This window comes from Pectinophora gossypiella, chromosome 6, assembly GCF_024362695.1.
Source record: "Pectinophora gossypiella chromosome 6, ilPecGoss1.1, whole genome shotgun sequence".
NCBI classification, from domain to species: domain Eukaryota; kingdom Metazoa; phylum Arthropoda; class Insecta; order Lepidoptera; family Gelechiidae; genus Pectinophora; species Pectinophora gossypiella.
This window is the reverse complement of record NC_065409.1, coordinates 5,029,353-5,057,002: the sequence shown is the minus strand read 5'-3', so window position 1 is coordinate 5,057,002 and position 27,650 is coordinate 5,029,353. Positions and strand designations below refer to the sequence as shown.

The 27,650-nt window shown below is 36.9% G+C and overlaps 6 protein-coding genes across 8 annotated transcripts in view; 3 read left to right on the top strand and 3 right to left on the bottom strand.

Annotated features, from left to right (window-relative positions):
• The window catches only part of LOC126367488 (uncharacterized), a 476,961-nt gene extending 465,432 nt beyond the window's left edge, over positions 1-11,529 (bottom strand). Inside the window, exons 1-4 of one of the 2 annotated variants that reach the window (XM_050011023.1) lie at positions 11,260-11,529; positions 11,084-11,188; positions 10,860-10,996; positions 10,084-10,716 (exon numbers count right to left, since the gene is read on the bottom strand). In XM_050011023.1, coding sequence (XP_049866980.1) covers positions 10,132-10,716; positions 10,860-10,996; positions 11,084-11,188; positions 11,260-11,314 — 882 coding nt within the window. In that variant the 5' untranslated portion in view covers positions 11,315-11,529 and the 3' untranslated portion in view covers positions 10,084-10,131. Of the gene's footprint in view, positions 1-10,014; positions 10,717-10,859; positions 10,997-11,083; positions 11,189-11,259 lie in introns of those variants that run through there. The other variant, XM_050011022.1, reaches the window with a different exon arrangement.
• On the top strand, positions 600-7,250 carry LOC126367473 (WD repeat-containing protein 46). Its single transcript, XM_050010997.1, has 11 exons — positions 600-718; positions 842-961; positions 1,053-1,288; positions 1,738-1,989; positions 2,591-2,741; positions 3,076-3,311; positions 3,506-3,670; positions 4,972-5,111; positions 6,113-6,303; positions 6,403-6,501; positions 7,103-7,250. Exons 1-11 carry the CDS (start codon positions 701-703, stop codon positions 7,232-7,234), a joined length of 1,740 nt encoding a protein of 579 aa, XP_049866954.1. The 5' UTR covers positions 600-700; the 3' UTR covers positions 7,235-7,250.
• On the bottom strand, positions 7,244-9,842 carry LOC126367501 (transcription factor E2F5-like). The gene is made up of 7 exons (XM_050011044.1): positions 9,650-9,842; positions 9,458-9,567; positions 9,190-9,291; positions 8,580-8,754; positions 8,073-8,147; positions 7,917-7,992; positions 7,244-7,513 (listed from the first exon to the last, which is right to left on the bottom strand). The coding sequence occupies exons 1-7, from the start codon at positions 9,755-9,757 to the stop codon at positions 7,413-7,415; spliced, it is 747 nt and encodes a 248-aa protein (XP_049867001.1). The 5' UTR covers positions 9,758-9,842; the 3' UTR covers positions 7,244-7,412.
• Positions 11,530-11,556: 27 nt separating the features above from the next.
• LOC126367485 (uncharacterized) lies at positions 11,557-13,112 on the top strand. 2 transcript variants are annotated; one of them, XM_050011014.1, is made up of 3 exons: positions 11,557-11,681; positions 11,757-12,014; positions 12,094-13,112. In XM_050011014.1, exons 2-3 carry the CDS (start codon positions 11,888-11,890, stop codon positions 12,906-12,908), a joined length of 942 nt encoding a protein of 313 aa, XP_049866971.1. In that variant the 5' UTR covers positions 11,557-11,681; positions 11,757-11,887; the 3' UTR covers positions 12,909-13,112. The 2 variants fall into 2 exon arrangements, with proteins under 2 accessions (XP_049866971.1, XP_049866970.1); XM_050011013.1 differs by having other exon boundaries at positions 11,571-12,014.
• Positions 12,919-14,428, bottom strand: LOC126367489 (uncharacterized). Its single transcript, XM_050011024.1, has 4 exons — positions 14,155-14,428; positions 13,840-13,961; positions 13,625-13,761; positions 12,919-13,554 (listed from the first exon to the last, which is right to left on the bottom strand). The coding sequence occupies exons 1-4, from the start codon at positions 14,256-14,258 to the stop codon at positions 13,057-13,059; spliced, it is 861 nt and encodes a 286-aa protein (XP_049866981.1). The 5' UTR covers positions 14,259-14,428; the 3' UTR covers positions 12,919-13,056.
• Positions 14,429-15,041: 613 nt separating this feature from the next.
• Positions 15,042-27,606, top strand: LOC126367466 (ATP-binding cassette sub-family F member 3). Its single transcript, XM_050010983.1, has 12 exons — positions 15,042-15,224; positions 15,428-15,533; positions 15,735-15,900; positions 16,555-16,772; positions 17,955-18,218; positions 18,536-18,736; positions 19,556-19,738; positions 21,301-21,474; positions 22,177-22,351; positions 23,380-23,560; positions 24,090-24,310; positions 25,504-27,606. The coding sequence occupies exons 1-12, from the start codon at positions 15,152-15,154 to the stop codon at positions 25,660-25,662; spliced, it is 2,121 nt and encodes a 706-aa protein (XP_049866940.1). The 5' UTR covers positions 15,042-15,151; the 3' UTR covers positions 25,663-27,606.
• Positions 27,607-27,650: the final 44 nt, after the last annotated feature.

Below are 27,650 nucleotides of genomic sequence, written 5' to 3'. Positions count from 1 at the left end.
ATATTGCTCGTGTAACGACTACATAGTTACTTAAGAAAATAACAGCCAGGACTGACTCGCCTCCGCAGCACGAATCATTTTACTTTCGAACAATCGGCCAGCCTGGAACGTCCTAAGGATCATAAAGTGATGTTTATGATGCCAGTATGTCCCCACCGGGAATCGAAACCAAGACAACCTCAGATCGAGAGCCCAACGCTGCTCTAACCATTCAACCACGTAGGCCGTTAAATGTATGCATTGAGTGCCATTAAATTGCCTTTGAGTGCATTGAGTTTGAGTGCCACTGACATGCCAAATATATTTAGGATAAAATGTTAGGATGCATCCGCTGGCCGTTACATTGAAGTTATAATTTATAATAAATCTCTTTGATTCAAAACTAAGCGTTTGTTTAAAGAACCTGGCTAATATTTCGTTAAAATTATTTGCTACAGCCATAAAACATCTTTAAAAATAAATATACAATATTTTTAATCAATAAATGGCTTCAAAAAATTTTTTTGTGAAATTACAGCCAGTATTTCAGAGTTTACGACAGAAAAGGTTTACAACAAGAAAGACTATCATTTTTATTTGTGTGTATCCGAATTTCCAGCCAAATGTCAATGTCAATCACACATGTTATGGTGGTGAAGTGAGGTTATATTTCTTTTAAATTAAGAAATAATTACAAGATACAGTTGAATTTGTTATAAATATGAAAGTAGATAAAAAGGTAACATATACATTATATATACATATTGATACTTTAATAATTTCATGTTACAAGATCCTAAGAAGTAACATGTTTTTATTGCGGTACAGTGTTAACTATTTTCGTGTTATTTCTTTATTACAGAAACGGTATTTCGATACCGAAGGAAGTAATAACACACAGAAAATCGGAAAGAACAGCCAGGATGTGGAAGTATTTAATATTAAAGTTACGCCACGAATGTTGAAAGCACAGAAATTCAAAGTAAGGATAATATGTACCTACCTATTTGTTATGTGTATGCTGTGTATGTAAGTATATGTTTAATTGAAAAGGGATCTCAAATCGATTTCAGAAAGGAAACAATAAATCGGCTTCCATAAAAAGAAATGGGAAAGGAAAACAGAAGTACCCGGGTAAAGCTCCATTAGACCCAAAGAAATTAGAGCAACACGCGCGCGGTGAAGGACTGGAAGGGAAGGGGGTGAGGCATCCATTATATGCGGTGAAATTGAAGAAGAAAGAGCGTAAATTAAAATATGCCCAAGAAGAGGCTGCTAGAGCTGAAATATTGTTGACCGAAGACCATGGGTGTGTAATTGTATGACGTATTTTATGATGGACACTAGATTGACTTTTTATGGATACAATTAAATTAATATTAGTTGCTCCACTTGAATTCTCTGTCAAAAATGATCATAGTGACTTAGTAGAACTTAGTAGAACTCTGAAAACAGCAACCAAGGTTGATTAGAAGAGGTTGCATGTAATTTTTTTATTTCTCATTGTTACATTTTTATGTTATTTGCTTTTCTAGATTTAACCTAACTTTGCTGTACATTGCATGATGTTGTCACCTAACAATTACTGTTTACTAAGTGTATTAAGTTGTTTACAGAAAGAGACTTGTTGTTAACTCTGTTATTGATCTTTAAGAAATAAATTTAATAAATAATGTACACAACAGTACCAGAAATACAAAACTTTCTTTACTGAATAAATTAACAATTATAAATATTAATATCCAATTATTTTATTAGTTTTCTAGAAGTAGGTGAAGATGAAAGAACAACTGCAATATCACAGAAAGTTATAGCAGAAAATGTGGATATTGCTGCTGCTACAAAGATATTTGAATTGAACTTGGATTTTGGACCGTACAGAGCAAAGTACTCGCGCAACGGTAGACATTTGCTGCTGGGAGGTAAAAAAGGACATTTAGCGGCATTTGACTGGGTAACAAAAAAGTTGCATTGTGAAATCAATGTAATGGAATCGATTCATGATGTTAGGTAAGAGATCAACCATTCGTTTTTTTTTTTACCTACACTGTATATTTTGCTTGTCTAAGCGGGTTTTCGCATCATCCTATTCTTATCCGAACTAAATGCTAGAGAGAATGATGGATCGAAAATTACTTTTGAGATATTGGTTGTAGTATCTAACTTACCATACAAGTAGTTCTACTATTATAAGAGTCATTTCAAGGACTTGAATCGGAGTAGTGCGAAAACATCAATCTAAGTATCATCATCATCAGCCCATTAACGTCCCCACTGCTGGGGCACGGGCCTTCCCTATGGATGGATAGGGAGATCGGGCCTTAAACCACCACGCGGGCCCAGTGCAGATTGATGGTTATTAACGACTGCTAACGCAGCCGGGATCAACGGCTTAACGTGCCTTCCGAAGCACGGAGCAGCTCGAGATGAAAACTTTTTTTTTGTGGTCACCCATCCTATGACCGGCCGCGCGCGAGACCGAGCGCGTTAACCGCTAAGCCACCGAGCTCCTCACTCAATCTAAGTATAAATAAACATTAAAAAAGAAAAATATGTAATGGTATCTGATTTTCTCTATGGTAAAATTAACATTTACATACATTATGTCCAGCTGGCTACATGTAGAAACAATGATTGCCGTGGCTCAGAAGGAGTGGTTATATATTTACGACAACACTGGAACAGAACTGCACTGTGTCAAACGCATGGACAAAATATTGAGAATGGAATTTTTGCCGTACCATTTCCTCCTAGCTGGTGTTGTAAGTAATTATTTTGCAATTAAACTTATTATTTAGAACTGTTACAAATCTGCATATCTGCCCTAAAACACTAGCAATTAATATAAGCTTTGCATTTTGAATAGATTAACAATATAACATAAAAAGTAGATTCAAATTTCCGAGGGTCAATATATTAATGCAAAAAATATGTTTTGTCTTTTTACAAATATCCAGTTACAACTTATGTAAGTTGATGAAATATCTTTTATCTGGAATATCTGGATATTTTCAAAAAAACAAGATGCTATATTGTCTTCCGGTGCTCTGTCACCCATAAGCACATACATAAAATAAATGATATATTCTTTTGCAGAATGAATATGGTTTTATGTCATGGCTGGATATTTCTGTTGGTGAAATAGTGGGACATTACAACAATAAACTGGGAAGAACGTCGGTGATGACGCAAAACCCTTACAATGGCACTGTTTGTTTAGGAAACTCTAAAGGTGTGGTCTCATTATGGTCACCAACGGTGAAAGACCCTCTCGCGAAAATTTTGTGCCATAAAACACCATTAACAGCTGTTGCTGTTGACAATAGGGGCATGTAAGTATTATTTTTACAAATTATCACTTACTAAAGTGCACAAGCTATTCCTCTAACTTTCAAATTGGTCGAAAGCTGGACAGAGAAACTCATAAGATCCCAGTTAGGCATTTGGAATTAACGGTTCACATTTGTGTATAAAGTTTTAAGCAAAAAATATGCACATTTTACAACATATTTTGTTTAATTCCTAGGTACATGGCGACCTCTGGAGTTGATCGCAGCTTGAAGATATGGGACATCAGGAATCTGGATGGTCCCCTTCAACATTACAAGCTCAGGAGTGCTCCAGAAGACTTGGAGTTTTCACAGAAAGACATGTTGGCTGTCGGCTTAGGCGAAGTAGTGGAAATTTATAAGTAAGTTTAATAGGCTACTTTCCAACCAGTCAAATCAGTTATTTTTTACTAAACGCTAAAACACAAAGTTACTATTGATTTTGTATGAAAAAGCACACTGTGACATCATAGAAAACGTGATAAAATGTCGGACTTATTATTATGTTTTTCTTAATTACATACATACATAAACTCACGCCTATTTCCCACCGGGGTAAGCAGAGACTATAGAATTCCATTTGCTTCGATCCTGACACACTTCTCTAGCTTCCTACACATTCATCAATCGCTTCATACACGCACGCCGGTTCAGAGTAGATCGTATTGAACCTTTTCTAAGGACATCTCCAATTTGGTCATCGTAAGTCCTCGGTCTTCCTCTGCCAGCCCTACCATCAACTTTCGCTTTATATACCGCTTAATTAATATTCATAAATAATTTAATAGGAAAAAGAGAGTTTTTCGTTAGTTATAGATCTGTCGTTATTTAGTAATCAGAACTTCATAATTTATGTTGAACCTAGTAAAGTCATGAGTCATGAGCAATATGATGTACCCACTTTAGAACTCTGTCGCACTAACATAATTTGACATTTAGTGAGACTTACAGTTCAATTTGTCAAAAAAGTTAATGTGACATGGTACCAAAGTGTATACATATTAATGCTCGTGACCGTACACGACCTCATGTTTATCAGTCCTCACACTCTTTTAAATGCATTGGAACTTTTGCAAATAAAAAATTGGATAGTGTTTACTGTATATACGCCATGCAATAGCAATATGCTCGTCCCCTATTACATGGATCTTAAACATAGCTGGCAACGACCATAGCTCACGATCTGGAGGTACCGGGTTCGAATCCCGGTGGGGACATATCACAAAAATCACTTTGTGATCCCTAGTTTGGTTAGGACATTACAGGCTGATCACCTGATTGTCCAAAAAGTAAGATGATCCGTACTTAGGTTAGTCCTGGTTACCATTTACTGATGTCAGTAAGTAGTTGTTACATGAGCCATGTCAGGGGCCTTTGGTGGCTCAAAAATAACCCTGACACCATGGTTGATGGGGTTGGTAATTCACCTCACAACCCACACGATGGAAGAACATAGCTGGCGAGAAGTGGGTGTATACTATCCACCTCTGCCTACCCCTTCGAGGATACAGGCCTGATGCTATATTGTGTTGCTTTTACCAACCTTCTGCAATATTTTAATAGTACAAGTTTAAAAAATTTTGGTGCCAATATCAGTTTCATTACCTGTAACTTCCACATATGTGCAACTCGTGTATAATTGTTTTTTTTTTTGCTATATCAGCAATTGCTGCACGCAGACTACAGAGAGACCGTACCTAAGGCACAGGATGGCGAAAACTATAAACAATTTCAAGTTCTGCCCCTACGAGGATGTCTTAGGAGTTGGTACTACCAGTGGATTCACCAGCATAATTGTTCCAGGTACATTGATCGCAATCTTTTTTTGTTGAATTTATCTTATGTCCCACTGCTAGGCGAAGGTCATCTTCTCTTTCTAAACTTCTACTCATCCTTGTCGTGTGCCTTATTCTGGAAGGCGTCTATTCAATCGTCGGGATCGAGGCAGACCTTGTTACGATAAAGGGAAACAATTTACAGTGCGGAATTCCCTAATAACTGTGACAACTAGTAACACAGACACATTACAGGCTGATCACCTGATTGTCCGAAAGAAAGATGATCGGAAGGCACGTTAAGCCGTTGGTCCCGGTTACTACTTACTAATGTAAGTTAGAAGTCGTTACATGAGCCACGTCAGGGGCCTTTGGCAGCCGCCAAAGTAGTAACAACCAATAGTAACCCTGTGGTTGATGATGTTGGTAATCCACCTCACAGTAATTCATATTTCTTTGAAAGACTTCTAGCAATGTTCTAGGCAACCTGGCTGCGACAGCTGTGGGACTACATCCTCACTTGTTAGGCCCAGAGCATACCCCGGACTTTCCATACGTAAACCTCATTATTACCGTGTGTCGCCTCGCCTAACACTTCAGTGCGAACGAGACACAGTCCGCCTGCTGTCCCCCTTACTCCTCAACGGGTTACAGTCATTGAAGACTAAAGTAAGACTCAGAGGCGGTGAGGTCAGCGCCAGTTATGAATTGGTGCAGGGAGAGGAATTCTTTTTTTTTGACGTAACTTATTGTAGATTTGCCGCAGATGGCATTAACTACTTGGCCGAACAAATGGGGAGCGCTAAAGGCTCTCACCCGGTACAACGTTTAAAACAACAGGCCTCGGCGCGAACCTCTGCTCAGGGCGTCGTTTGAGAGGAAAAGTATTTGAAAGAATTAATCGCCCCTAGTGGTTTGATAGGGATAAGCGCTGATTGAGGGAAATCGTCGACCACGCCGGCGGGGTCGGTATCGGGGGAGAGGAATTCTATACGTGGAAGGCTATATCATTAAATAATCTGTCCACAGGCAGCGGAGAGCCTAACTTCGATGCCCTCGAGAGCAATCCATTCCAGACCAAGACACAGAGACGTGAAGCTGAAGTCAAATCACTTCTCGAGAAAATACCTGCTGAGCTTATTACTCTCAATCCGTTCGAAGTTACTGAAGTGGATGTGCCCACTATGAAGGAACAAATGGAGGCAAAGAAGAAACTCTTGGTAAGGAAATTTATTACAAAATTGGATTGGTTACAGCCATGTATACCCGTTTTTTACAATTGAACTAATATATACTAATAAATAACTCTTCTTTTACAGTATCTAAAACCTAAAAAGGTGAACTTTACTCCAAGAAATAAACACAAAGGCAAGACTAATATCGCGCGAAAGAAAATTATTAAGGAAAAGGCTAGAAAGGTAATTTTAATTGATATTGACTACAACGTAGGCCCTTGATGACTCCATTGTCCAGTGGTTGTCGGTGGGCTCACGATCCGGATAACGCGGGTTCGAATCCCCGAGGGAACATACCACAAGAAAATCTACGTGGTCTAGTGGTAGAGTGTCGGTCTCTCGTGGAGTGTATGTAGGTCTTGGGTTCGTTTCCCAGTGGGGACATACTCGTATCATAAAAATCACTTTGTGATCCCTAGTTTGGTTTGGATGTTGCAAGCTGATCACCCGATTATCCGAAAGTAAGATGATCTGTGCTTCGGAGGGCACGTTAAGATGTCGATCCCAGCTATTAACTTACACACACACAGACACCTGCAACATATGTAACAACATGTATGTGTGCGTGTGTGTATGTATGTATGCAACATATGTGTTTCTATATCTCATGTCACTTGTGTATGTGTACATGAACCGTGTCAGGACGCGGCTATTAGTAACAATAACCCTGACACCATGGATGATCAAACAACCCACACGAGAGGTGATGGTAATAATGATTACACTTTACATTCATAAAACTTCGAATGATTTTGCTAATTTTGCTAAATGTTATATTTTAAAGGAATTCGTCGACCAACAAATTGAGGCGAAGAAGTTACTGGACCTACCAGAGAAACAAAACGCAACGAAACAGTCCTTCGGAGTTCTCGACAGATTTGTTGTAAACCCAAAACCTAAGAAAGCTAAGAAATAAAAAATATACTTGAATTTTATAAGCAAAATTTATTTTATTTCATTTCTCGTCTTATGCGTACTTACTATCTAGTATAACTTTGATTGATTGTTAACATGATTTATGTACATAAAATTCAACAGGATTGATCACAAAATGTATAGAAAATCTATCAAACTTACAAAGGTATAAAGTTCACTCAACAAGGAATATCAAATAGGTCGCATAAACCTTCTGACCCTCGCAAGGAGAAGGCGAAATCTTGTCTCGTGACTGGAGGGCTCAGCCTTAGAAGATAATCTGTAGAAATAAACATAATTAGGTGACTAACTTTAAATAAAAAAGCAGGTCAAGGGCAAGTCCACCTCGCGCATCGAGCTGTGTGTAACTGCTGTAAATAACCAAAGATAATCTAAAGGAGTTTTTAAGTTTGCAATTGAATAACTACTCTCACAATATATCGTCATAGGTCTCGATTAGTTTACCAACTGTAAAAAAGTTTTTAAATGCAAAGATATATGTTATGGAATACAAATTTACATTTCTTTGCCAAATTTCATGATTGTAAGTCTATGGGGCATAAAATTGTATGAATATGAGACAAAAATGGCTGTATCTTTTGATTGCATTGATTTAGAATCTCTATATACATAAAGAATGATTACATATTCTTATGAATTTAATAGATATCAACTCTACTGACCGTCAGTATGCATTGGGGTTTCTTCACCAATCTCTGTATTACTCTGTACTTCATCCATATTTTCTTCATCTAATTGCTGTAATTAAAAGTACATTATTAAGAGTATGCAATCAGAAATATAATTTTATATTTTTGTTATTTATATATAAAACTTACTCTGTCTTTCTCTTTATCACATAAGAGTATTACTCCAATTGGGTCAGAAGACTTCAAATGAAGAAAGAAATCATCCTGAAAATATAACATTTTTAGATTTTAATTTAGAACACAACAACATTTTTGAGTCCAGACACCCCCCTAGATCATTTAAAATGCAACATGATTAGAATGACATGTCTCTTCCTTACTGTCATTTTTCATTACATTTTACAGAATGTACAATCAAAGATGGGCTCCTCTTTTGTCAGGTTGTAACAACACTTCCTCCTGGTCCTGTTATACACCAAAACTAAGCTACCTATTCTTATATAACATCACCTTTTAATGAAAACCTCTTTAAACAAAACTTCACCATAGACACACTAGTTTTAATCCAGGTAAAAATTGAGAACACTCATTGAAGAAACAAATATTTTGTTAAAGAAAATCACATTGGAATGTGATTTCTCAAAAGGCACTTATGTAAGCTCACGTGAAGATGTGACAAAATTTTGCAATATTTACCTTACACTTAGTTTTCTTGCCAACTCCCAATGTAGCGCCGAGTGGAGTCTCACAAACTAGAACTTGATTTTCTTCAAAACAATCCTTGATATCTTGCTCTGTGACATAAATGAGTGCCTCATTGTCAGCATCGTCCAATACATTCTTTATGCTCTGCTGGATCCAGTGCATTTGTCTGAAATAAAGAAGAGACACTTTGATTTTGAATTGGGTTTGACTTGAGCTTAATAATGTTTCAAATGCAGAGACATAAAACACAATTCACATCATTAAAATATGCTAAACACAGATCTTGTTGAAAAAGAAAAATCAAAATCAGTATGCTTGTTTGCCCAAAGGGGTATGCAGATGTGTATGTATGGTATATACACCCACACCTGATATTGCATCTGGAATCTCGGCACATGAGAGTTTAATGGTCATTACTACCACAAACACATATCAGTAAATCAAGTCAACTGATAGTAAGGTCATAGCAGTGGCGTCATTTAGTATAGAGAATTTTACTGCCCATAAGTACTTTAAAAAAATTGGGTATCGCTCTGTAACATGTTATAGCGTTGGGTCACCATGATCATTGCTTTTTATAAACATGTTATTTGATGCATACTTATCAAGTTGTCTTTCATATTCTTCCAATCGGCCAATTTGCCTTCTTAGTGATGTAACTCGTTCACCAATACTGGAAGCATTGCCATCAGGACCTGCGCCTCTGCAACAATTGCTGAATGTAAGTTTCAAAGTTCCATTTAACAGGAACCAAATTGTATAGAAAAAATAATACCATGGTCAGAAAACAAACACCAGCACGCAACACAACTGTACAATAATAATAATCCTATGACATACCAAGGAAAACGACAAAAAGCTATACTTACTTCCATTGTATACTGTTCTTGCTCCTTTTCTCTATCAAACCAATACCTTCCAATACATTAGTGATATCATAAATTCGCCTTTTTTGTCGTACAGCTAGTAAATTCGTTGCCTGAAAACATAATGTTTCATTCAAAATATTTATTTTTCGTGCCTAAATGCATTATGACAGATCGATGGCGGCGTATACTCACAATTTTCAAATCCAACACTCCGTCCTTCGCTTTCTGCAATAGTGACACAAACTTTGTTGTGAGGAGACCAAGTGACTTCTCATATCTTTTATATATTAGATCGGTCATCACGAATTTTTCAAGATATATTCATAAAACTACGTGTGAATTTTACGGAATTTTGCGTTGCGGCGGGATTTTTATGTTGGCACAACTGCTGCTGTACCATAAACAGTTTTTTTTTTTTTTTCATATAAAGCCGAATACAGACCTACGCACGACTGCACGACGTTCAAATCAACCGTCTGACCAACCAAATACGTCTAACTTGAACTGAGGTAAATGGGTTATTGTGGTTTCAATAAAACAAATATTTTCTTGTGGGTTGCGACTGTTTTATTATAAAAACCATAATATATAATAAAATGCGTTTTCTAAATAATATTAAATAATAGATATTCACTTGCCATCGGTGTTCGCTAAAGATATCATGACCTACCTAATTAGCAATCATAATTCTGATTCTGATGCGAAAATATTCTTTTCAAAAGTTCACACTTTTGTCTTTCAATTTGTAACATTTCGTCTTGATCACGTTCTTTTAAATCCAGTTTCTGTAACTCTAACGTTTCTTTCATTGCTAATTCCTTCTTTCTTAATTCGAGTTCCTCTTCTTTTAACTTTAAATTTCTTTCGAAAATTTCATCTCGCCATCGTTTATGTTCTTCTTGTCGTTTTAAATAGTCCAGCCATTGTTTTTCTAGACTTATTTTACTTTGAGATCTATCAGCTTCTATTCTATTGGCTAATCTAACTTTTCTCAACTCAATCATTGCCTTGCTCTCTGTAGCAGATTTAGTAGACGGAGTTGCATTTGCAGTTTCAGCTAATTGTCTTTTACGAGCCTGTCTTTTATCAGTTTTTTCTGCATTGAGTAGTGAGTAATCAGTACATTCAACATTGTACTGTAAGTAAATATTATCCATTTCTTTATAGTATCTGAATTTTTCATGTTCGCCACTTTCAACACATTGCTTATATTTTTTAGCAAGAGCATTAATTTTCCATCTAACTTGATCTGGAGTAACCTGAAAAATGCATTTATTCTATACTTAGTTTACTAGGTATAAAATAAGTACGAGTAGGTAGTACGAGTAGTAGGTAGGTACTAGGTATATTAACGTTAACGACAATAGTAATTTTACAACTGAATGTGCAGTAACATAGTTACCTCGATGTTATGCTGTTTTAAGGTTTCCGATATTGCAATCCAAATCCTTGTTTTCTTTTTTGGCGTTTCTAACATTTCAAGTTTAGATTCGTATGTTTTTAAAAGAATTTCAGTATCATCTGTTGTCCAAACGGCACCTAAAATTTAAAGTTGGTATTGTATGTAGGTGTATGATCCAGCTAATTTATTAAAATGTTTATTCCAATAAACAACTACAAACTCACATTGTTTTTCATTTCCTTCACTTGTTATAGCTTTTGCTTCCTGATTTAGGGATTCCTCATGCTCAGACAGATCTTTAGTAGTGGATTCTGTGTTGTTAGCTTGAGCTATAAAATTATTAATGTATTTAAGAATCATAATTAATAAAACATTTATTTCATCACATTACATTACTCACAATCATCTATTATTTCAACATAAGCCACGTTGTTTACATCAGCGTCAATATCCATTTTCACTGTTTTCAGTTATTTTTACTCTTAAAAATAATTTTATTATCTACTAGGTTATCCAATCAACTTAAAAACAAAACAAGCATGTAGGTATTTGTCAACATTTATTTAATGAATACTATACTGTCAGTTTCGATGCTCTTTTTTGTGGCAGTTACCTATGCTTTCCTAGTCTATGCTCAATTTACATTGGTTCAACGTTGAACCATTGACTAATATCTGTGGCAAATACGCAAGCGCCACCGTCATGTCAAGTCGGACAAAATATGACAAAGAAGGCAGCATAACCTATTATTTTGTTTAGTTTGTTTATTTTGCCCAATTCTCAGTTTCGTGAACTATGAAAAAATCATCTGTAAAAGAAAAAGTTAGCAAAATAGTTTAATAACTTGTGAACTTTAAATTTGTATAATGGTTGATCACAAGCTCATTCTTTTGTTAGCGGAAACAAAAAAAAGCAGTAGTGAAGAAAGCGATGAAAGTAACTGGAGTGATGTGTGTAAACAAAAAGTTGAATCTTCAGAAGATAGTTTAGAAGAAGATGAAGACAATGATAGACTGTTTTTTCCACTAATGCAATATCTTATTAGATTAAGAAGAAAACGAGTGGATGATTATTTACATATTGTAGATTCTTGGTCAAATGCTGAATTTAAAAATCGCTTAGGACTCTCACGAAAGACAGCCAATCAACTTATAAGTTAGTCAGTTTTTATAATACATCACATTTATATTTGATATGAAAAATATATCTATTAAAAATAAATATTCTGTTTCAGATCAATTAGAAAAGTCAGGATTCATAGCATCTCACAAGTTTGGTGTAAAGCCTTTAGAACCTAAACTATGTTTTTATATTTTCTTGTCATTCCTAGCTACCACTGAGCCGCTGACTCCAATAGCAACAAGATTTGATATTTCCATATCCTCTACATTTCGTGTGATCCGCCGAGTTGTTGCCTGGATATTAACAAAATTAGACGATGTCGTCAAATGGCCTCAAAATTTGAATGAGGTGAGATCAATATGTGATTCATTTCAAAATAAGACAGGAATATCTAATATGCTTGGGGTCATTGACTGCACACATATAAAAATTGAAAAACCGAAAAATGCAAGAGAATACTGTAATAATAAAGGATATTTTTCAATCATCTTACAAGCAACTGTGGATGCGAATATGAGATTTACAAACATATACTGTGGAGAACCAGGTTCTACTAATTGTACTCGTGTGCTAAAGAAATCGCCGTTGTTTACCACAGCATTACAAGATTCCACAACTTTATTTCCTCACAGTACATTTCTTGTGGGACACTCGGGATATCCTTCATTACCATGGCTTCTTCCACCATTTCGGGAAAACAAGCGACTGTCGCCACAGCAGAGACAATTTAATTCTTTGCACTTATCTGCACGTAAGATTAGTGACAAGACATTTAATTCCTTAAAAGTGAGATTTAAACGTATCAAGTTTTTCACAGTTTATAGGAACATAGCATTTATAACAGATACTGTGGTAGCATCGTGCATTTTGCATAATTATTGTGTTAATGAAAATGATCTTGTCAATAGTGGTGATGACCCTGAATAAAAACAACATGTTAGTAAGGCAGTATTTATACTATTAACTCTTTGACTGTTAATTTGATAACATTAGTATCTCGTCCTTGTGTATGTCAGGTAAATTATGATTTTATTGTTATGTATAAATTAGCTTTTCTTTCTGGTTCTAGATACTGCTATTGATCAGCGAGTAATTTTCTTAATAAAGAACATTTCTCTCTTTCAATTTTAAGCAGCTCTTCTTGTTTTCTTTCTTTTAATTGTAGTTTCTTCAGAGCCAAAGTTTGTTTCAATTCTAATTCTTTTTTTCTCAGCTGTAATTCCTCTTCTTTAACACGTAAGCTTCTCTCATACCTTTCATCTCTTATTTGTTTCTGTTCATCTTGTCTCTTTAGGTATTCTATCCATTGTTTGTCTAATTCTATTTTTGCTCTTCTTTCCGCTCTTAACTTCCGAAAAGGAGTTTTGTTCAAAGATTTCTTAGTCCTGTTATCACAATTTTGCATGACACCTGATGCTAATCTGTAAGTGCCAGTGTCATCACTATATCGACCAAGTATATGGTGCATTTCATTATAGTATTTAAATGATGAAGATCCTTGACCATTGTCTACACAATCTTTATACTTTTTTGTTAATGCGTTGATTTTCCATCTGACTTGATCTGGCGTGACCTATTGATTAAACAATAATATTATTACTTTGCATTTGTATGACACTAAAAGTATTAAATATACAACATACCTCAATATTTAAAGCTTTCAATTCCTCAGCTATCGATGCCCATAACTTCGATTTTTTCTTCGGATTATCTAACATGTGCATTTTAGTTTCATAAAAACTTAAAAGCATTAATGTTGCATTCTTAGTCCAAATTATATCTAAAATACATTTATATTTAAATAAGTCAGTTAGACATTTAAAATAAAAAATGTAAGTAGATAACTCATTTTACATACTTTGTTTATTGTTTTCAGTACTATCAGTTTCTGGAATATTTATTGTTTGTGTATGACTTTGTAAACTATATTCCATCATATTCATGGCGGATTTATGTGGTGCAGGTGCACTTGCCCCATATGTAACAAAATAAATAATTATTAGAATATGGCAATTCATTTAAATATCTATATACTTACCACATAAACTTTTTGACCGTAATACTACGATGCGATGCATAAAGTAATAATAAATTCAAGTACCATCTAATATGTAATATAAAAATCACTTTATAAAAGATTACATTTTCATTTTAAAACTTTGTTTACTTACATTGGTTATCCAACATTGCTAAAACAGCAACATTGTTATCAATGTTTTCATCCATTTTGTGTTGGATGTTTTCCAACTGCAGGGAAAAAGCCGTGCACAGTGGCATTCAACGTGATATTTTAGCTATTAAAGAAGCACCCACAAAGATATTACGCTATAATGGCATAAAAATAGCGATTATATTTTAGATACACTGGAAGACTTAATCATATAAATTTTACTGTTAAGTAAAAATTTGGCCGTACACCCTATTTTTTATACAAATTATCATAGAGCAGATTTTGACAATTAGTTACTGATTTGAACCGTCTGGTGATTGCACCATACTTCGGTTCAGACATGTTGGATTTGTTGGCTGCTATCTTTAAAATATGGTGTGTTGGTATAGTATGGTAACAATGGTAATCTGGCTTTTTGGCGGGAGGCGGGAACGGGACAGTTGCTTTCTTCATTGAATAATCTAAATAATTAATACGAAGTGGTGTTTTGTGGTTAATGATCGCATTAAGTTAGTCGGAAGACATTCGCGAGTGTTATTATATTGGAGTATTCAATGAACAAAGTGTATCTGCCTATTTTCGCTTCGTGTCAGGAAGCCGCTTCACAACTCAAAAGTTTATGCGGACTTTTGAGTTAATTCGTTTGGGGTTCGGAGTAGGAGTCTACTCCGAGGGTGGGGGCTTAGGTTTCATCATCATCACCTTTCATCATTTCATTAATCATCAAGAAAAAAAATACGTCAGACATGGCTGTATGGGCATAGTTCCCTTTGCCTTACCCTTCGGGGAAAACCAAACCAAAAAAAAAAAAAAAACAATGGTAATCTTTTGGTGTTATTATTTTCTTTGTGGTGGTAGTATTGAATCTTAAGGTGACAGTTACTTTTGACGTGACGTGACATCGGACGGTCCTTCAGATTTTTTTTAATAAATAAATGATAATTTTAATTAAAACTCTTGGTAATTACCAAGTTAGTATTGATTAGATAAATCAAATAAAATGGCTAGTTGTGGTGATTTTATAAAAAAACAGTTTCCGTTGATAGACGAAGAGTTAAAAAAATATGTTGAAGGTATGTTTTAGGTTATAGCAATTATTGTTGTTTTTTATGTATTTCGCTGAATTCTCTTCTAATTGTACTTTGTTGCCTCCTTTCATTGTAATACTTTCAATTATTAATTAAATCTTGGCAGTTATTGTGTGTATTATAAATAAAATTGTTGTTACCACGTTGGTAATGTCGACTCGTGTAGCAAGACGATTTTTTTATTGCAGACATTCTAGACGGCAGCGCCGGCGAGTTCGAAGACACGGAGGAAGTATACGAGGCTGTTGGCGAAGTCCTACAAGGGATCTCGGAAAAATCAGAAGATGACATCAGGTAATAATTTTGACCTACTAGGTATAGTTTACGCACTTTAAATTGTATCAGTTTATTAGAATTTTGTATAGAAACCGTTCAAATCCTCATGTTTCTTCATCATCAACTTTAAAACTTTTAGCATTATTAGAAAGTATGTAGGTAATTAAAATAAAAAAACTGTTACACAATATCAAGTAATTATTCAATTAAACTTTTCAGGGACATATGCGAGCAATTACTGCATATGCTACAGCCAGATAAAACCACTAACAATGGACCAAGAAAAGTTCTAGATGCACCAATACACTTGGCTTCAATGACTGCACCTGTCAATGAAACTGATGATCTCAAAAGTATATGGCTGCAAACCAGGGATGATAGTCTGGTTTGTACTTCTTATTTTACACATACAGAAACACACATACACATGCATGTACACACTTTATTAGTTTTACCTTAAAGTTGTGAGTATGTTATTACCTATTACATTTATAAATATATAAGGCTAGAAAAGGAGGAAGTTGCTAGTCATTCCCAGCACAAGTAGTTTTACTTACCGGGTGAGATTATTTGAGAATTTTAATTTGGGTTTATTCATTAAATATCTAAATGTTCTTAGATATTTTTCTCTGACAGGTAACATTTATTTTTCACTTGTTGGAATGTTTAATTTCCGTGTCTTAATGTTAAAGTACATAAAGTTCATTTTCTATTTGGTTTAATCTAACAATATGGGATGTGCAGAAAAGTTTTCCTTATACATTATTGCACAATATAAGAGGATATATTATGCAATATTATTGCTTACACCAATCTGCACCAATTTTAACATCTAAAGGTTGCCTGGTAGAAATTGCTGGTTTAGCAATAAGGCTGCCTGTTGTGCCTGTCCTTATTTTAGTTTGTTTCTGTACTATGTATCCTTTGTGCTCAATAAAAGTGTTTTTTATTATTATTGTTATCCCACTGCTGGGCACACGCCTCAATCAACTGGAAGATAAAAATGCTAAAAGGCTGTAAATATTATTCTAAATTTCAGAAAGTAGATGCAAAGAAATTAGAGAAGGCCGAAGCAAAATTGCAACAGAAACAGCAGAAGCAAAAGGAAGCGAAATCAACTCCTGCAGCTGTCCCAGTCCTGCAGACAGCCACCGCCTCCCAGGTCACCTCTAAAAAGGATAGTAAGCTTGAGGCAAAGGGTACAAACCGCACACAGGACATTAGGATAGAGAACTTTGATATTGCTTACGGTGATAGGTAAGAATTTTATTGGATTTTTTGTGGATATGAGGCTGGCATAACCACTAAGAGTGGCTTAAGCCTCAAAAAAAATTAGAATAATAAAAAATTGCAAGTACGTATGACAAAAAGGGAATATTCAAAACTAATCTTAGCAATTCATCACCTCATTTAAATGTAGGGTACAAGTCTTTTGTCTCATGTAGTGTTCCTTATTTGGGATATTTACAATTATTTATTTTTTATTTATAAATAAATAAATAAAAATAGCCTTTATTCACCGATGTACAGTTCTACTTTACATAGGTTTATTATATGTAGTACTTATTCTAATCGGACTGTCCTGAGACATAGGCCTCCTCCATCATGCGCCAATCTGCTCTACTTTGTGTGTATCGTCTCCACCCCTTAGGTAGGTCGTCCTCCCATCTTTTCATTGGCCTCCCTCTTCGCCTTTTGCTGTCTCTGGGGTACCATTCTGTGATGTCTTTTGTCCATTTGTTAGTTTTAGACCTCATCATGTGTCCGGTCCACCGCCACTTCAATCTTCTCGCTGTTTTGGTTACGTCTGCGACTTTTGTAATCCCCCTTATTTTCGACATGGTCCACCTGTCTCGTAGTCTCAAGCTCAGCATACTCCTTTCCATCCCATTCTGGCAGACCTTTAGCTTGTTGCTTTCTTTCTTTATAAGAGACCATGTTTGGCAACCGTATGTGAGTACTGGGAGTATGCACATGTTGAAAACTTTCCTTTTTTGGGAGACTGGATATGAAGGGCTTTTCATTATCTCTTTGAGGGACCAGTAGCGTGCCCAACTGTTCGTTACTCTTCTGTTGAGTTCTTTGGACATTTGTTCTCGTGGTGATATTATTTGTCCAAGATCACTCTCAAGTCACTAACACCTATAAGTACTTAATTGGCTACCTGTGCTTATACTGTACATACATACTTGTACAGGGTGTAAGTGACATCGTAACAAATACTGAGAGGGATGATTCAGCTCATTATCCTGACTTAATATCAAGTGGAATTTTCCATTTTCCAAAAGTATAGAATTGAAATTAATAAAAAAGTAACTAAATAAATCATGAATTTTACGACGTAAAATTCTACTTGATATTAACTCAGAATCATGGTTTGAATCATCTCCCTTAGTATTCGTTACGGTGTTACTAACACCCTATATATTTTATTTTCAGAGTTTTATTACAAGGCGCAGACCTGGTTCTAGCATTTGGGAGGCGATATGGCCTCGTAGGACGTAACGGGTTGGGCAAGACCACGCTTCTTAGGATGATATCGTCAAAACAGCTGAAGATCCCATCACATATTTCCATACTGCATGTGGAACAGGAGGTGGTGGGTGACGATACAATAGCATTGCAGAGTGTTCTAGAATGTGATACTGTTAGAGAGGGCCTATTGAAGAGGGAGAAAGAGATTACAGCAGCTATAAATAGTGGGTAAGTGTGTTTAAACAATGTTTAATTTTTTTTATAACTGAATTTGAGATCAAATCAAATATGTGTTTGATTTTTTTTACCTCATATTGAAATATTAATGTCTTTTTGTCGTATCAAGTTCATGCTCGTGCGTGAAATTAATTTAATTTCCACGTGCATAAACATTCAAGGTTCTGGATACTGGTTGAAACTCTTATCAATCAAAGTGTTGAATTATGTGGTTGATTATTTGTGAGTGCTTAAAAGCGACTTTTTGCCGTAGTCAAAATATATTATAATGCGTCTTGTTCACTTCGGATTTTGTCTTTCCTAAACAGGTCAACAGACCCGAACTTGTCGTCTGAACTGACAGAGATATATGCGCAACTGGAGAACATAGAAGCGGACAAGGCGCCGGCGAGAGCGTCTATCATCCTCAGTGGTCTAGGTTTCACGCCTGACATGCAGGCGCGGGCTACCAAGACATTCTCTGGTGGCTGGCGTATGAGGCTCGCGCTGGCGCGGGCTCTATTCTCAAAGTAAGTCATATGTTAAGTATTTTTTGCAAACATGTGGACGCTGTTCTATCGTGTGGATTGTGAGGTGGAGTACCAACCTCATCAACCCTGGTGTCAGGGATACTACTGAGCCGCCAAAGGCCCCTGACATGGCTCATGTAACGACGACGCTTATTAATTGGCTTTTAATAAGTATATACATATTCATACGAATTGTATTAGCTGTAAGTATCCCAAATACAATAAAATACATTGAGCCTTATTGCCGTGTATATACGTGCGGAAGCGGACTAGCACACTTGGTCGCCATTGGCCATATAATACAACCCAATATGTACGACGCAAGTAACTCAAAAACCCAAGTTTTAACTATTAATTCCAAAAGCAAAACCAATTCACTACTGTATACCTTAATTTTTATATTAATAATAATAATAAGCCATGCTTCCGACATGTTATCAGGTCGTTTACAGTTCACTTGATATTATATCTCTTATTTCGGAGTGCCTCATGGCAAAGGCCTCCTCCAATCCTTTCCAATGATGCTCTTGACCAGAAAGGGCCCACAGTCATCTTGATCTAATCATCCCATCTCCTTTTTGGTCTACCCCTTTTCCTGACACCGTCCCTTGGGTACCACTGGGTAATTGTCTGGCTCCACTTCTCCACTTTGGACCTTAGCATATCCGGTCCATCTCCATTTCTGCTGGTCTATTCTAGTTAGAATGTCAGTAAGTTTGGTTTTTGTCCTAATTTTATCACCCTGTATCTTGTCTTTGAATTTTAGACCATGCAATTTTTATAATACAGTGTTTGATTTACCATACATTACCCCCACAGACCCGACCTACTGCTGCTGGATGAGCCGACGAACATGTTGGATATAAAGGCCATCATTTGGCTGGAGAACTACCTACAGAATTGGCCTACCACGCTACTGGTTGTATCTCACGACAGGAACTTCCTAGACACGGTCCCTACTGACATAATGCATTTACACACACAAAGGATAGACACGTATAGGTAAGTGATTTTATTTAGCGAGTTTTGACCCGTACCAACTTATGCTGGATAATTCTACAAACTTGTTCGTCGCCCAGTGTAAGTCGATCCGCCCCGCGGGACCGCGCTAGCTTTGACGCGTGCAATTAACTTTTATTGGATGGTGAAAGTTGTCTTCTGGCCAGTTGTGGCTCTGGCCATCCCATTAGATATCACGGGCGTGAGCTTTTATATATGTATTTAATTATAAACTGGGCACAGGCCTTCCCTCGTCATCAACCGTTGGGGATATTTAGCATACTCCAGCACCCTGCTTCACTGGGGGTTCGTGGAGGTGTTTTGCGGGTGATAGCCGGGACCAACGGCTTAACATGACCTCTGAAGCACGGAATCATCTTTTTGTTTATGAACATCAATAACAAATAAACTTATCAACAGGAAGTATCATACTTATCTGCTATTATCTACAATTAACAATTGTGTTGCAATACTTTTTGTATCTTCCATATAATATTAGGTGTTTTGTTACTTGGTGATTAAATTACACCAGTTGTGCAATGTGCAATATCTTGCGATTGTAATTCGAATGTTTGGTATCAAAACTGTATATATTTGACCATGACAAAACCATAGTCAACGATGCCACCGCTTAACCGTGGAAGAAATTCTATCTCGACTAAAAAGAATCGGCTTCTATCTCTGCCTCACCATTAAAAAGTGGAACGGGTTGCCGGCTCAGGTGTTCCCTCCTTCTTACAACATGGGGTCCTTTAAGCGTAGCGTGAAGAAGCACCTAGTAAGCCAGTATGGTAGTCGCAACTGATTCGAAACTGACTCATTGCGTTGCTTTTCAGTTGCTACTGCAATTAGGGCTTATCTATGTTTACCATCAGGCATAGTTGAGACAACATACTTGGCCAATATAAAAAAAAAATAGTCAACATTTCATAAATCGTTTACTCCATGTATGGCCTGAGCCGTGGTAGCTCAGTTGGAAGAACGTTTGACTCGCATTGTCAGGTCGCATGTTCAAATCCAGCAAGGCCGATGATTTACGAATTCATAGTTATCATGTACCTGAAGCACATGCGATGAAGGAAAAGATCGTGAGGGAACTAAATCCCCTGAGAAATGTTTTCGGAGATATGTGATGTGATCTAATCTCTTATTGGGCTGGATTTCCCTTCGGCTTGGAAGGTCGACAGGCAGTCGCTTCTGTAAAATACGGGTCCTGTCAAAATCTAAAGCTTAGGTCAGTGAATCATGTAGAAAACGGAATAACGCTGCGTTAAGGAGATGAGGGCGACAATAGTTGACTCTCAAACGCGCAATGCGATTTGTAGATACAGTTATACGAGGAAATTGTTGTCTTGTTGGGTTGTTTATATATCTATCTACATAAACATACATACATAAACTCACGCCCGTAATCCCTAATGGGGTGGGCAGAGCCACAAGTTATCAAAGACAACTTGCAGCCACTGTTGATAAGATGTCGTAAGCTGGATATGATAAACCTTATGGTGATAAGGGATCAGCCTATCGTATACATCTATCTCATTCCCGCTATACCAACTTCGCAGGGGTAATTACGAACAGTTCCACAAGACAAAGACGGAGAAGCACAAGAACCAGCAGAGGGAGTGGGAGGCACAACAGCAGCACCGTGCGCACACGCAGGAGTTCATCGACCGCTTCCGGTACAACGCCAACCGCGCCTCCTCCGTGCAAAGCAAGATCAAGATGCTTGATAAACTGTAAGTACTATCTGCCCGATCTATCTGGGGGGGGGGGGGGGAGAGTCGTTACTTGAGTTACGCCAGGGGCCTTTAATAATTCTGATACCAAGGCTGATGAGGTTGGTCATCCACCTCTCAACCCACGCGATAAGATGAAGTATAATCTGTACTAGCTTTCAAACCTCAGTCCCCGTGGATTTCAGTTATCGCTGCACGTTTTTACCGCCCCTAAATAGTATAAAAACTTTCCTATGTATTTTCCCAAGGAGTAATCTAACTCTGTAGCAAATTTCATCAAAATCGATTTAGTAAATCTACTAAACCGTCAAAACTGGCGTGAAAATGTAGCAGACAGACAAAGTTACTTTCGCTTTTATAATATTAGTATGGTCGGATTGTTTTAATCATCAGCACACCCCTGACACTCGTTACAAGAATCTAATTCTATCTATAATTTTACAAAAGCCTAGTAATATAAAAAGCCTAGTATAAAAATAGTAACTGACTAACTGTAACTCATCACGAAATCTCAGAAACTACAAGTGCTACGAGTCTCAAATTTTGCATAGCAGGTCCTTTTAGGGCGTAGATGCTCAAAAGACGGGATATTGCGTAATTCAACCCCTAAGTTGGTAAAAAGGGGTGGCAAAGTCTCAATAGTAGGGCTTCACGCGTCCGAAGTCGTTGGTTTTTAATATAATGGTGATTTTTTTTTGATAGTCCGGAGTTGAAGCCAGTGGAGAAAGAGCTGGAGGTGGTGCTTCGTTTCCCGGAGACGGAGCCGCTGTCGCCGCCCATCCTGCAGCTCAACGAGGTCGGCTTCTACTACAGCAAGGACAAGCTAATCTTCGCTAACGTCAACCTCGGCGCCACCCTCGAATCCAGGATATGTATCGTGAGTATATACAGACAGCTTGTAAACTGCATCCTACAGCTTCACAAGGACGGCTTCTACTACAGCAAGGACGAGCACATCATTCAGCATGAATCCAGGATATGTATCTTAAGTTCTTCTATGTTGTGGGGTGTCAGTGTAATGATCGATCACTCCAAATCTGGTGTCAGGGATATGATTGAGCCGCTGGAGCCTCCTGATACGGCTCACATGGCATGGCTTGCATAGCATGGCATGGCGTGGCATGGACGACTTCATACTTCTTTCGTTTGTCAGGATGTCAGGGTCACTATTGAGCCGCTCTGCAATGGCTAATGTAACTACTTCATACCTACTTACATAAGTAGTAGCCGGACGCCACTGCTTGACGTGATCAGTCTGCACACCAAACTAGTCATCATAGCACTTAGAAAATTGTCATTTTCATCAAATACCCACAAGTCCAGCGGCTTAGGCGTGACAAGTTAGACAGAGACAGATAGAAACGCAGTTACAAAATTTCCATTTCTACGAATTTATAACTGGTGCAATGCTACCAAGACGATTTTAGAGTGTGGGCCAAAAAAAATTACAGGACGTTAGTGACATCGTAACGAATACTAAGGAGTATGATTCAGACCATGATTCTGTGTTGATATCAAATATCCTTTGGGAAAATTCATCGCAATTATTTTTAATTCTATATTTTTCCGATCAACGAAATTCATGAAAATTAGAACTAACACTACGAAACTCAGAATCATGGTCTGAATCATCCCTGAAAGTTTTCGCTATGATGTCACTTACACGCAGTATAAACTTTTGTATGGCGGCCATCTTGTTTTTCCGCCTTTTTGCTTTTTTTTCACAGGCGATTGGATTCGACCGTGAAAAATAAAAAAATGTGTATCATGTGTGTGTTCGAATATGTTGTGTGAAAAAAAAAATTACCCAGGTTTTATAGTTTTGCGAGGTCGTAGGGTGTCAGTGAGCAGTATTAAAGTATGAATTTCACGTATTATGGAATAAAAAAAAACATCGTTTTCCAGGTCGGCGACAACGGCGCGGGTAAGACGACGCTTCTGAAGATAATAATGGGTCTGCTGTCGCCCACTAGTGGGATCCGCAGCGTGCACCGCGGGCTGAAGTTCGGCTACTTCTCACAGCACCACGTCGACCAGCTCGAGATGAATGTCAACTCCGTCGAGTTGTTACAGAAGAGTTATCCAGGTCTGTTGTTTGTTTATGTTAGTGATCTTTTAAGATGAACGCGCACCCAGACGCACCGCAAGAGCGGCACGCGCCGAAGTCATCTTTTCGTTTTGTCGTTTCGTAAAAAGTATTTTATTTTTATTTTATCTATACGTATATAACCTAACAACATAAGCTATCGACTATATCGCAATTGAGTCGTGTACTAGGTTCAAGATAAATTATGATATTGTGATTACTAAATAAAGACAGACCCAAAACTAACGAAAAACATTTTCTTTTTTCTATTTAATTTATTTATGAATTTTAATCAATAAAAACGTAATAATAAGTCCGACATTTTATCACATTTCTCTATGACGTCACAGTGTGCTTTTTCATACATATTCCACAGTAATTTCGTGTTTTGACGTTTAGTAAAAAGTAACTGATTTGACTAGTTGGAAACTAGCCTCTTGGGGTAGTGACAAATGAGAGGTACATCCATCGCAAGATATACAAGTATCTTATTTCACTAAATTGTCTTATATTTCTTTATTGTTTCCAGGTAAAACAATTGAAGAGTACAGGCGACAGTTGGGCAGTTTCGGCGTGAGCGGCGACTTGGCGTTGCAGACGATCGGCAGTCTCTCTGGAGGGCAGAAGTCTCGAGTGGCGTTCGCGAGGATGTGTATGGGCAACCCTAACTTCTTGGTGCTCGATGAGCCGACCAACCATTTGGATATCGAGACCATTGAGGCGTTAGGCAAGGCGATTAATAAATACACTGTAAGTCTACGGTTGTTTCGATATACACGGTGTTAGTCATCGTAACCAAATTTTTTGAGGGATGATTCAGACCGCGATTCTGAGTTAATATCAAGTGAAACACTAAAATTTACATGAATTTTCCGACAGGATATTCCACTTGATATCAGCTCAGGATCATGGTCTGTATCATCCCCCTCAGTATTCGTTACGGTGTCACTGACACCCATACACACTCGTATAGCTCGTATACCTGTACGCACTGTATTATGGTGGTGGAGTTTGTGGTTGACCGTTGGACTTACGATCCGGAGGCCCCGGGTTCAAATCAAGGTGGGGACATAAACATAACATAAACAGCCTATATACGTCCCACTGCTGGGCACAGGCCTCCCCTCAATCAACCGGAGGGAGTATGGAGCATACTCCAACACGCTGCTCCAATGCGGGTTGGTGGGGACATATCACAAAAAACACTTTGTGATCCCTAGTTTGATTAGGACATTACAGGCTGATCAACTGATTGTCCTAAAGTAAGATGATCCGTACTTCGGAAGGCACGTTAAGCCGTTGGTCCCGGTTACTATTTACTGATGTAAGTAACCGTTACATGAGCCATGTCAGGGGCCTTTGGCGGCTCAATCATAACCCTGACACCAGGGTTGATGAGGCTGGTATTCCACCTTACAACCCACACGATAAGAAGACTGTATTATGATGATTAGAGGATTAATTAGTTTATTGACGGAGTGATTTTTATAAAAAAATATATTGTATAATGGGGTTATAAAAAAATACGTACCTATTCACTCAATAGCACGGTTATTTACGATAAAATATGTAAAAAGAGAACCCGAAAAATTAATTTGTAAAAATCGCGTGAAAAAATCTCGCGTTATCGCGTTAAAAAGGTACTAAAATAAACAAAAAAAACTATAAAACTTTTACTGACAAAATCTCTATTTAGCAGATCGTTATGGTGGTCATCAACTACGTATTGACCGCTCTGTATAATTACCCCGTATCCCTATTGGAATCTAATAATATAATAATATTAACACTTTCAAGGACAGAGCGCCTAATGACGTTGCGATTCTAAGGTGTCATACTATCTATTATGAACCATCAATGACCCATGGTCTCCGCCCGTGAAAGGGTTAAGATAAGCCACATTATTTACCGCAAAATTATAATGAGTGAGTTTTTTTTTTCAGGGCGGAGTAATTCTGGTATCTCACGACGAGCGGTTAATACGCATGGTCTGCAAAGAACTATGGGTCTGCGGCGGCGGCTCCGTGCACAGTATAGAAGGAGGCTTCGATGAATACCGCAAGATCGTCGAGAGAGAACTAGACGCGCAGAATAATAAGTAGGTAAACAAACAGACCTTCCAAACAAAACCTACGGAATACCTTCATAGTGACCAGTGAACGAGGTAAGTGCTATAGTAAACTTTTAAATTAATTGTGAATATGAACGTTTTATGTGTAGATAATAAAAGTGTGTGCTAGTGGCGCCCAAGTTATGTACATACAAAATACACCAAGCGGGTAAAACAACCAAACTCTGTAAAAAAAAAAGAATTATCAAAATCGGTTCATAAACGAAGAAGTTATCCGCGAACAAATATAAAAAAAAATATATACGGTCGAATTGAGAACCTCCTCCTTTTTTGAAGTCGGTAAAAGTGTTCGCGACGCATCTTGTTACAAGGGACGGTGTGTAACGACACCATACAACCGATATTGCACTTTATTTGAACAGTCATAATATTTTTATTTGAGGGAACGAATTTATACTGTCTACATAACACGGTTCGGACGTTTTTTTTTAGAAAATATCCTTAGCGAATATATTTGTTTATAGTATGTTAGTGGGGTAAAAGTAGTAACTTATGACAGTTCTCGTTGAGGCCTATTTTATCGCAGTTTTGTGTTTATAATCCATGACATTGACCCCGATTCCTGCAGGCATTTTCTTATCCACCGAAAAGGAAAGGGATGGTTGAAAGCTGTTAATTTTAAAATAAATGAGTGTATGTCATCAGTCAAATCCGCACTTCTCCGCCCATCTCCGCGTCAGTGGAAACCCGGCCTTACGGGCTCTTTTGCCTTGTATGTCTGGCGAGTAAATTGTATTTGTCGTGTTTATTGTATAGGTCGTGTTGCCTGATTAAAAGAAATGAATAAAATGCATAAATTATGATTATGCTTTTAAGTATCACTGGGTGGTTTGCTTAAGCTTTAAATTAAGTGAGAGTAAAGACGTTTTGATACTGTTATGTTGTTGACAATTTTGTCAGTGTTATAATATTAATATGTGTAAACAATTAAAGAAACTAGTAGTATGGCCTCAAATATTAAAATTATAGTGAATACAGACGTATTTCTTCATATTTCTGCCTTCTTAGACATTAATTAATTGACTAGATAGGTAGATATTCGTTTTGTGGATACGCTAGTAGGTCACTTGACATACTCGCGTGTGATAGCGCAAGTCGAATTCAAATTCAAAAATATGGAATGGTCGCCCTGTGATAATTGGGTAGTTTCCTAGGTCAAAGATAAATTATGAAAATTCTGAGTACTAAATAAAGACAAATCTAAAGGTTTTTGTCTATTTAAATTGATGAATTATAATAAAGAAAAATGTAATAATAAGTGTGACGTTTTGTCACGTTTTTCTGACGTCATGTTGCTTTTTCATACAAATTCCATAGTAATTTCAAGTTTTGACGTTTAGTAAAAGTAACTAATTTGACTACTTGGAAACTTGGAAACTATCCAATTAAAACGTTAAACAGTACAGAACGTTGATCGAAAATTTTGTCCAAATTGTTGGTTTGCGAAAGTTAGGGTTTTCGAAAGATCTATAATTTTAAAAATTTAACCAATCGATATTGAAGTCACATTTAAGGCCTTGTATTGTAGTTTTCGGCTTGGCGCCATTGGCATACATAATATTTTATTGTCTGTGGGTTATAATGCCTATCAAGCAATAACGTTGATGTTTTGGTACTTTTGATGAAAAATGTGTAAGAATATTTTTGTATCAATAACTTACTGTACTGTAGCTTGAATTCTGATAGGTAAGTCGCTACCTATTATGTTATATAAAAGTTAATTTTATAGAATTATATAATATCGAGCATGCTGTGTTTCTCAATGATGTATTAGCTTAGCTAGTAAAATTTCAAGTAGTAATATTATCTTTCAAATCGATTTCTCGTATGTTTTGTTTGGGAGTTCTTTATAGCAATTTCTACTTATAGTACGAACTATGTAAAAAGTAACCGTAAATTATATCATTGTAATATATGTAGCGTTTCATTATTTATTCTTATAATACAAGTTTAAATGAA

Bases quoted from the DNA above. Each gene is read 5' to 3' on its own strand.
- LOC126367473 (XM_050010997.1), top strand. The intron at 2,742-3,075 runs GTAAGTAATTAT...ATTCTTTTGCAG, and splicing joins ATTTCCTCCTAGCTGGTGTT to AATGAATATGGTTTTATGTC. The intron at 6,304-6,402 runs GTAAGGAAATTT...CTTCTTTTACAG, and splicing joins AGGCAAAGAAGAAACTCTTG to TATCTAAAACCTAAAAAGGT.
- LOC126367501 (XM_050011044.1), bottom strand. From the start codon at position 9,757: ATGACCGATCTAATATATAAAAGATATGAGAAGTCACTTGGTCTCCTC. The intron at 8,755-9,189 runs GTATGCATCAAA...TCTTTATTTCAG, and splicing joins TATGAAAGACAACTTGATAA to ACAAATGCACTGGATCCAGC. The intron at 7,514-7,916 runs GTCAGTAGAGTT...TTATTTCTACAG, and splicing joins AACCCCAATGCATACTGACG to ATTATCTTCTAAGGCTGAGC.
- LOC126367485 (XM_050011013.1), top strand. From the start codon at position 11,726: ATGGTTGATCACAAGCTCATTCTTTTGTTAGCGGAAACAAAAAAAAGC. The intron at 12,015-12,093 runs GTTAGTCAGTTT...ATTCTGTTTCAG, and splicing joins GACAGCCAATCAACTTATAA to ATCAATTAGAAAAGTCAGGA.
- LOC126367489 (XM_050011024.1), bottom strand. From the start codon at position 14,258: ATGCCACTGTGCACGGCTTTTTCCCTGCAGTTGGAAAACATCCAACAC. The intron at 13,762-13,839 runs GTATGTAAAATG...AATGTATTTTAG, and splicing joins TACTGAAAACAATAAACAAA to ATATAATTTGGACTAAGAAT. The intron at 13,555-13,624 runs GTATGTTGTATA...TTTAATCAATAG, and splicing joins TGAAAGCTTTAAATATTGAG to GTCACGCCAGATCAAGTCAG.
- LOC126367466 (XM_050010983.1), top strand. From the start codon at position 15,152: ATGGCTAGTTGTGGTGATTTTATAAAAAAACAGTTTCCGTTGATAGAC. The intron at 15,901-16,554 runs GTTTGTACTTCT...TCTAAATTTCAG, and splicing joins AAACCAGGGATGATAGTCTG to AAAGTAGATGCAAAGAAATT. The intron at 19,739-21,300 runs GTAAGTGATTTT...CCAACTTCGCAG, and splicing joins CAAAGGATAGACACGTATAG to GGGTAATTACGAACAGTTCC.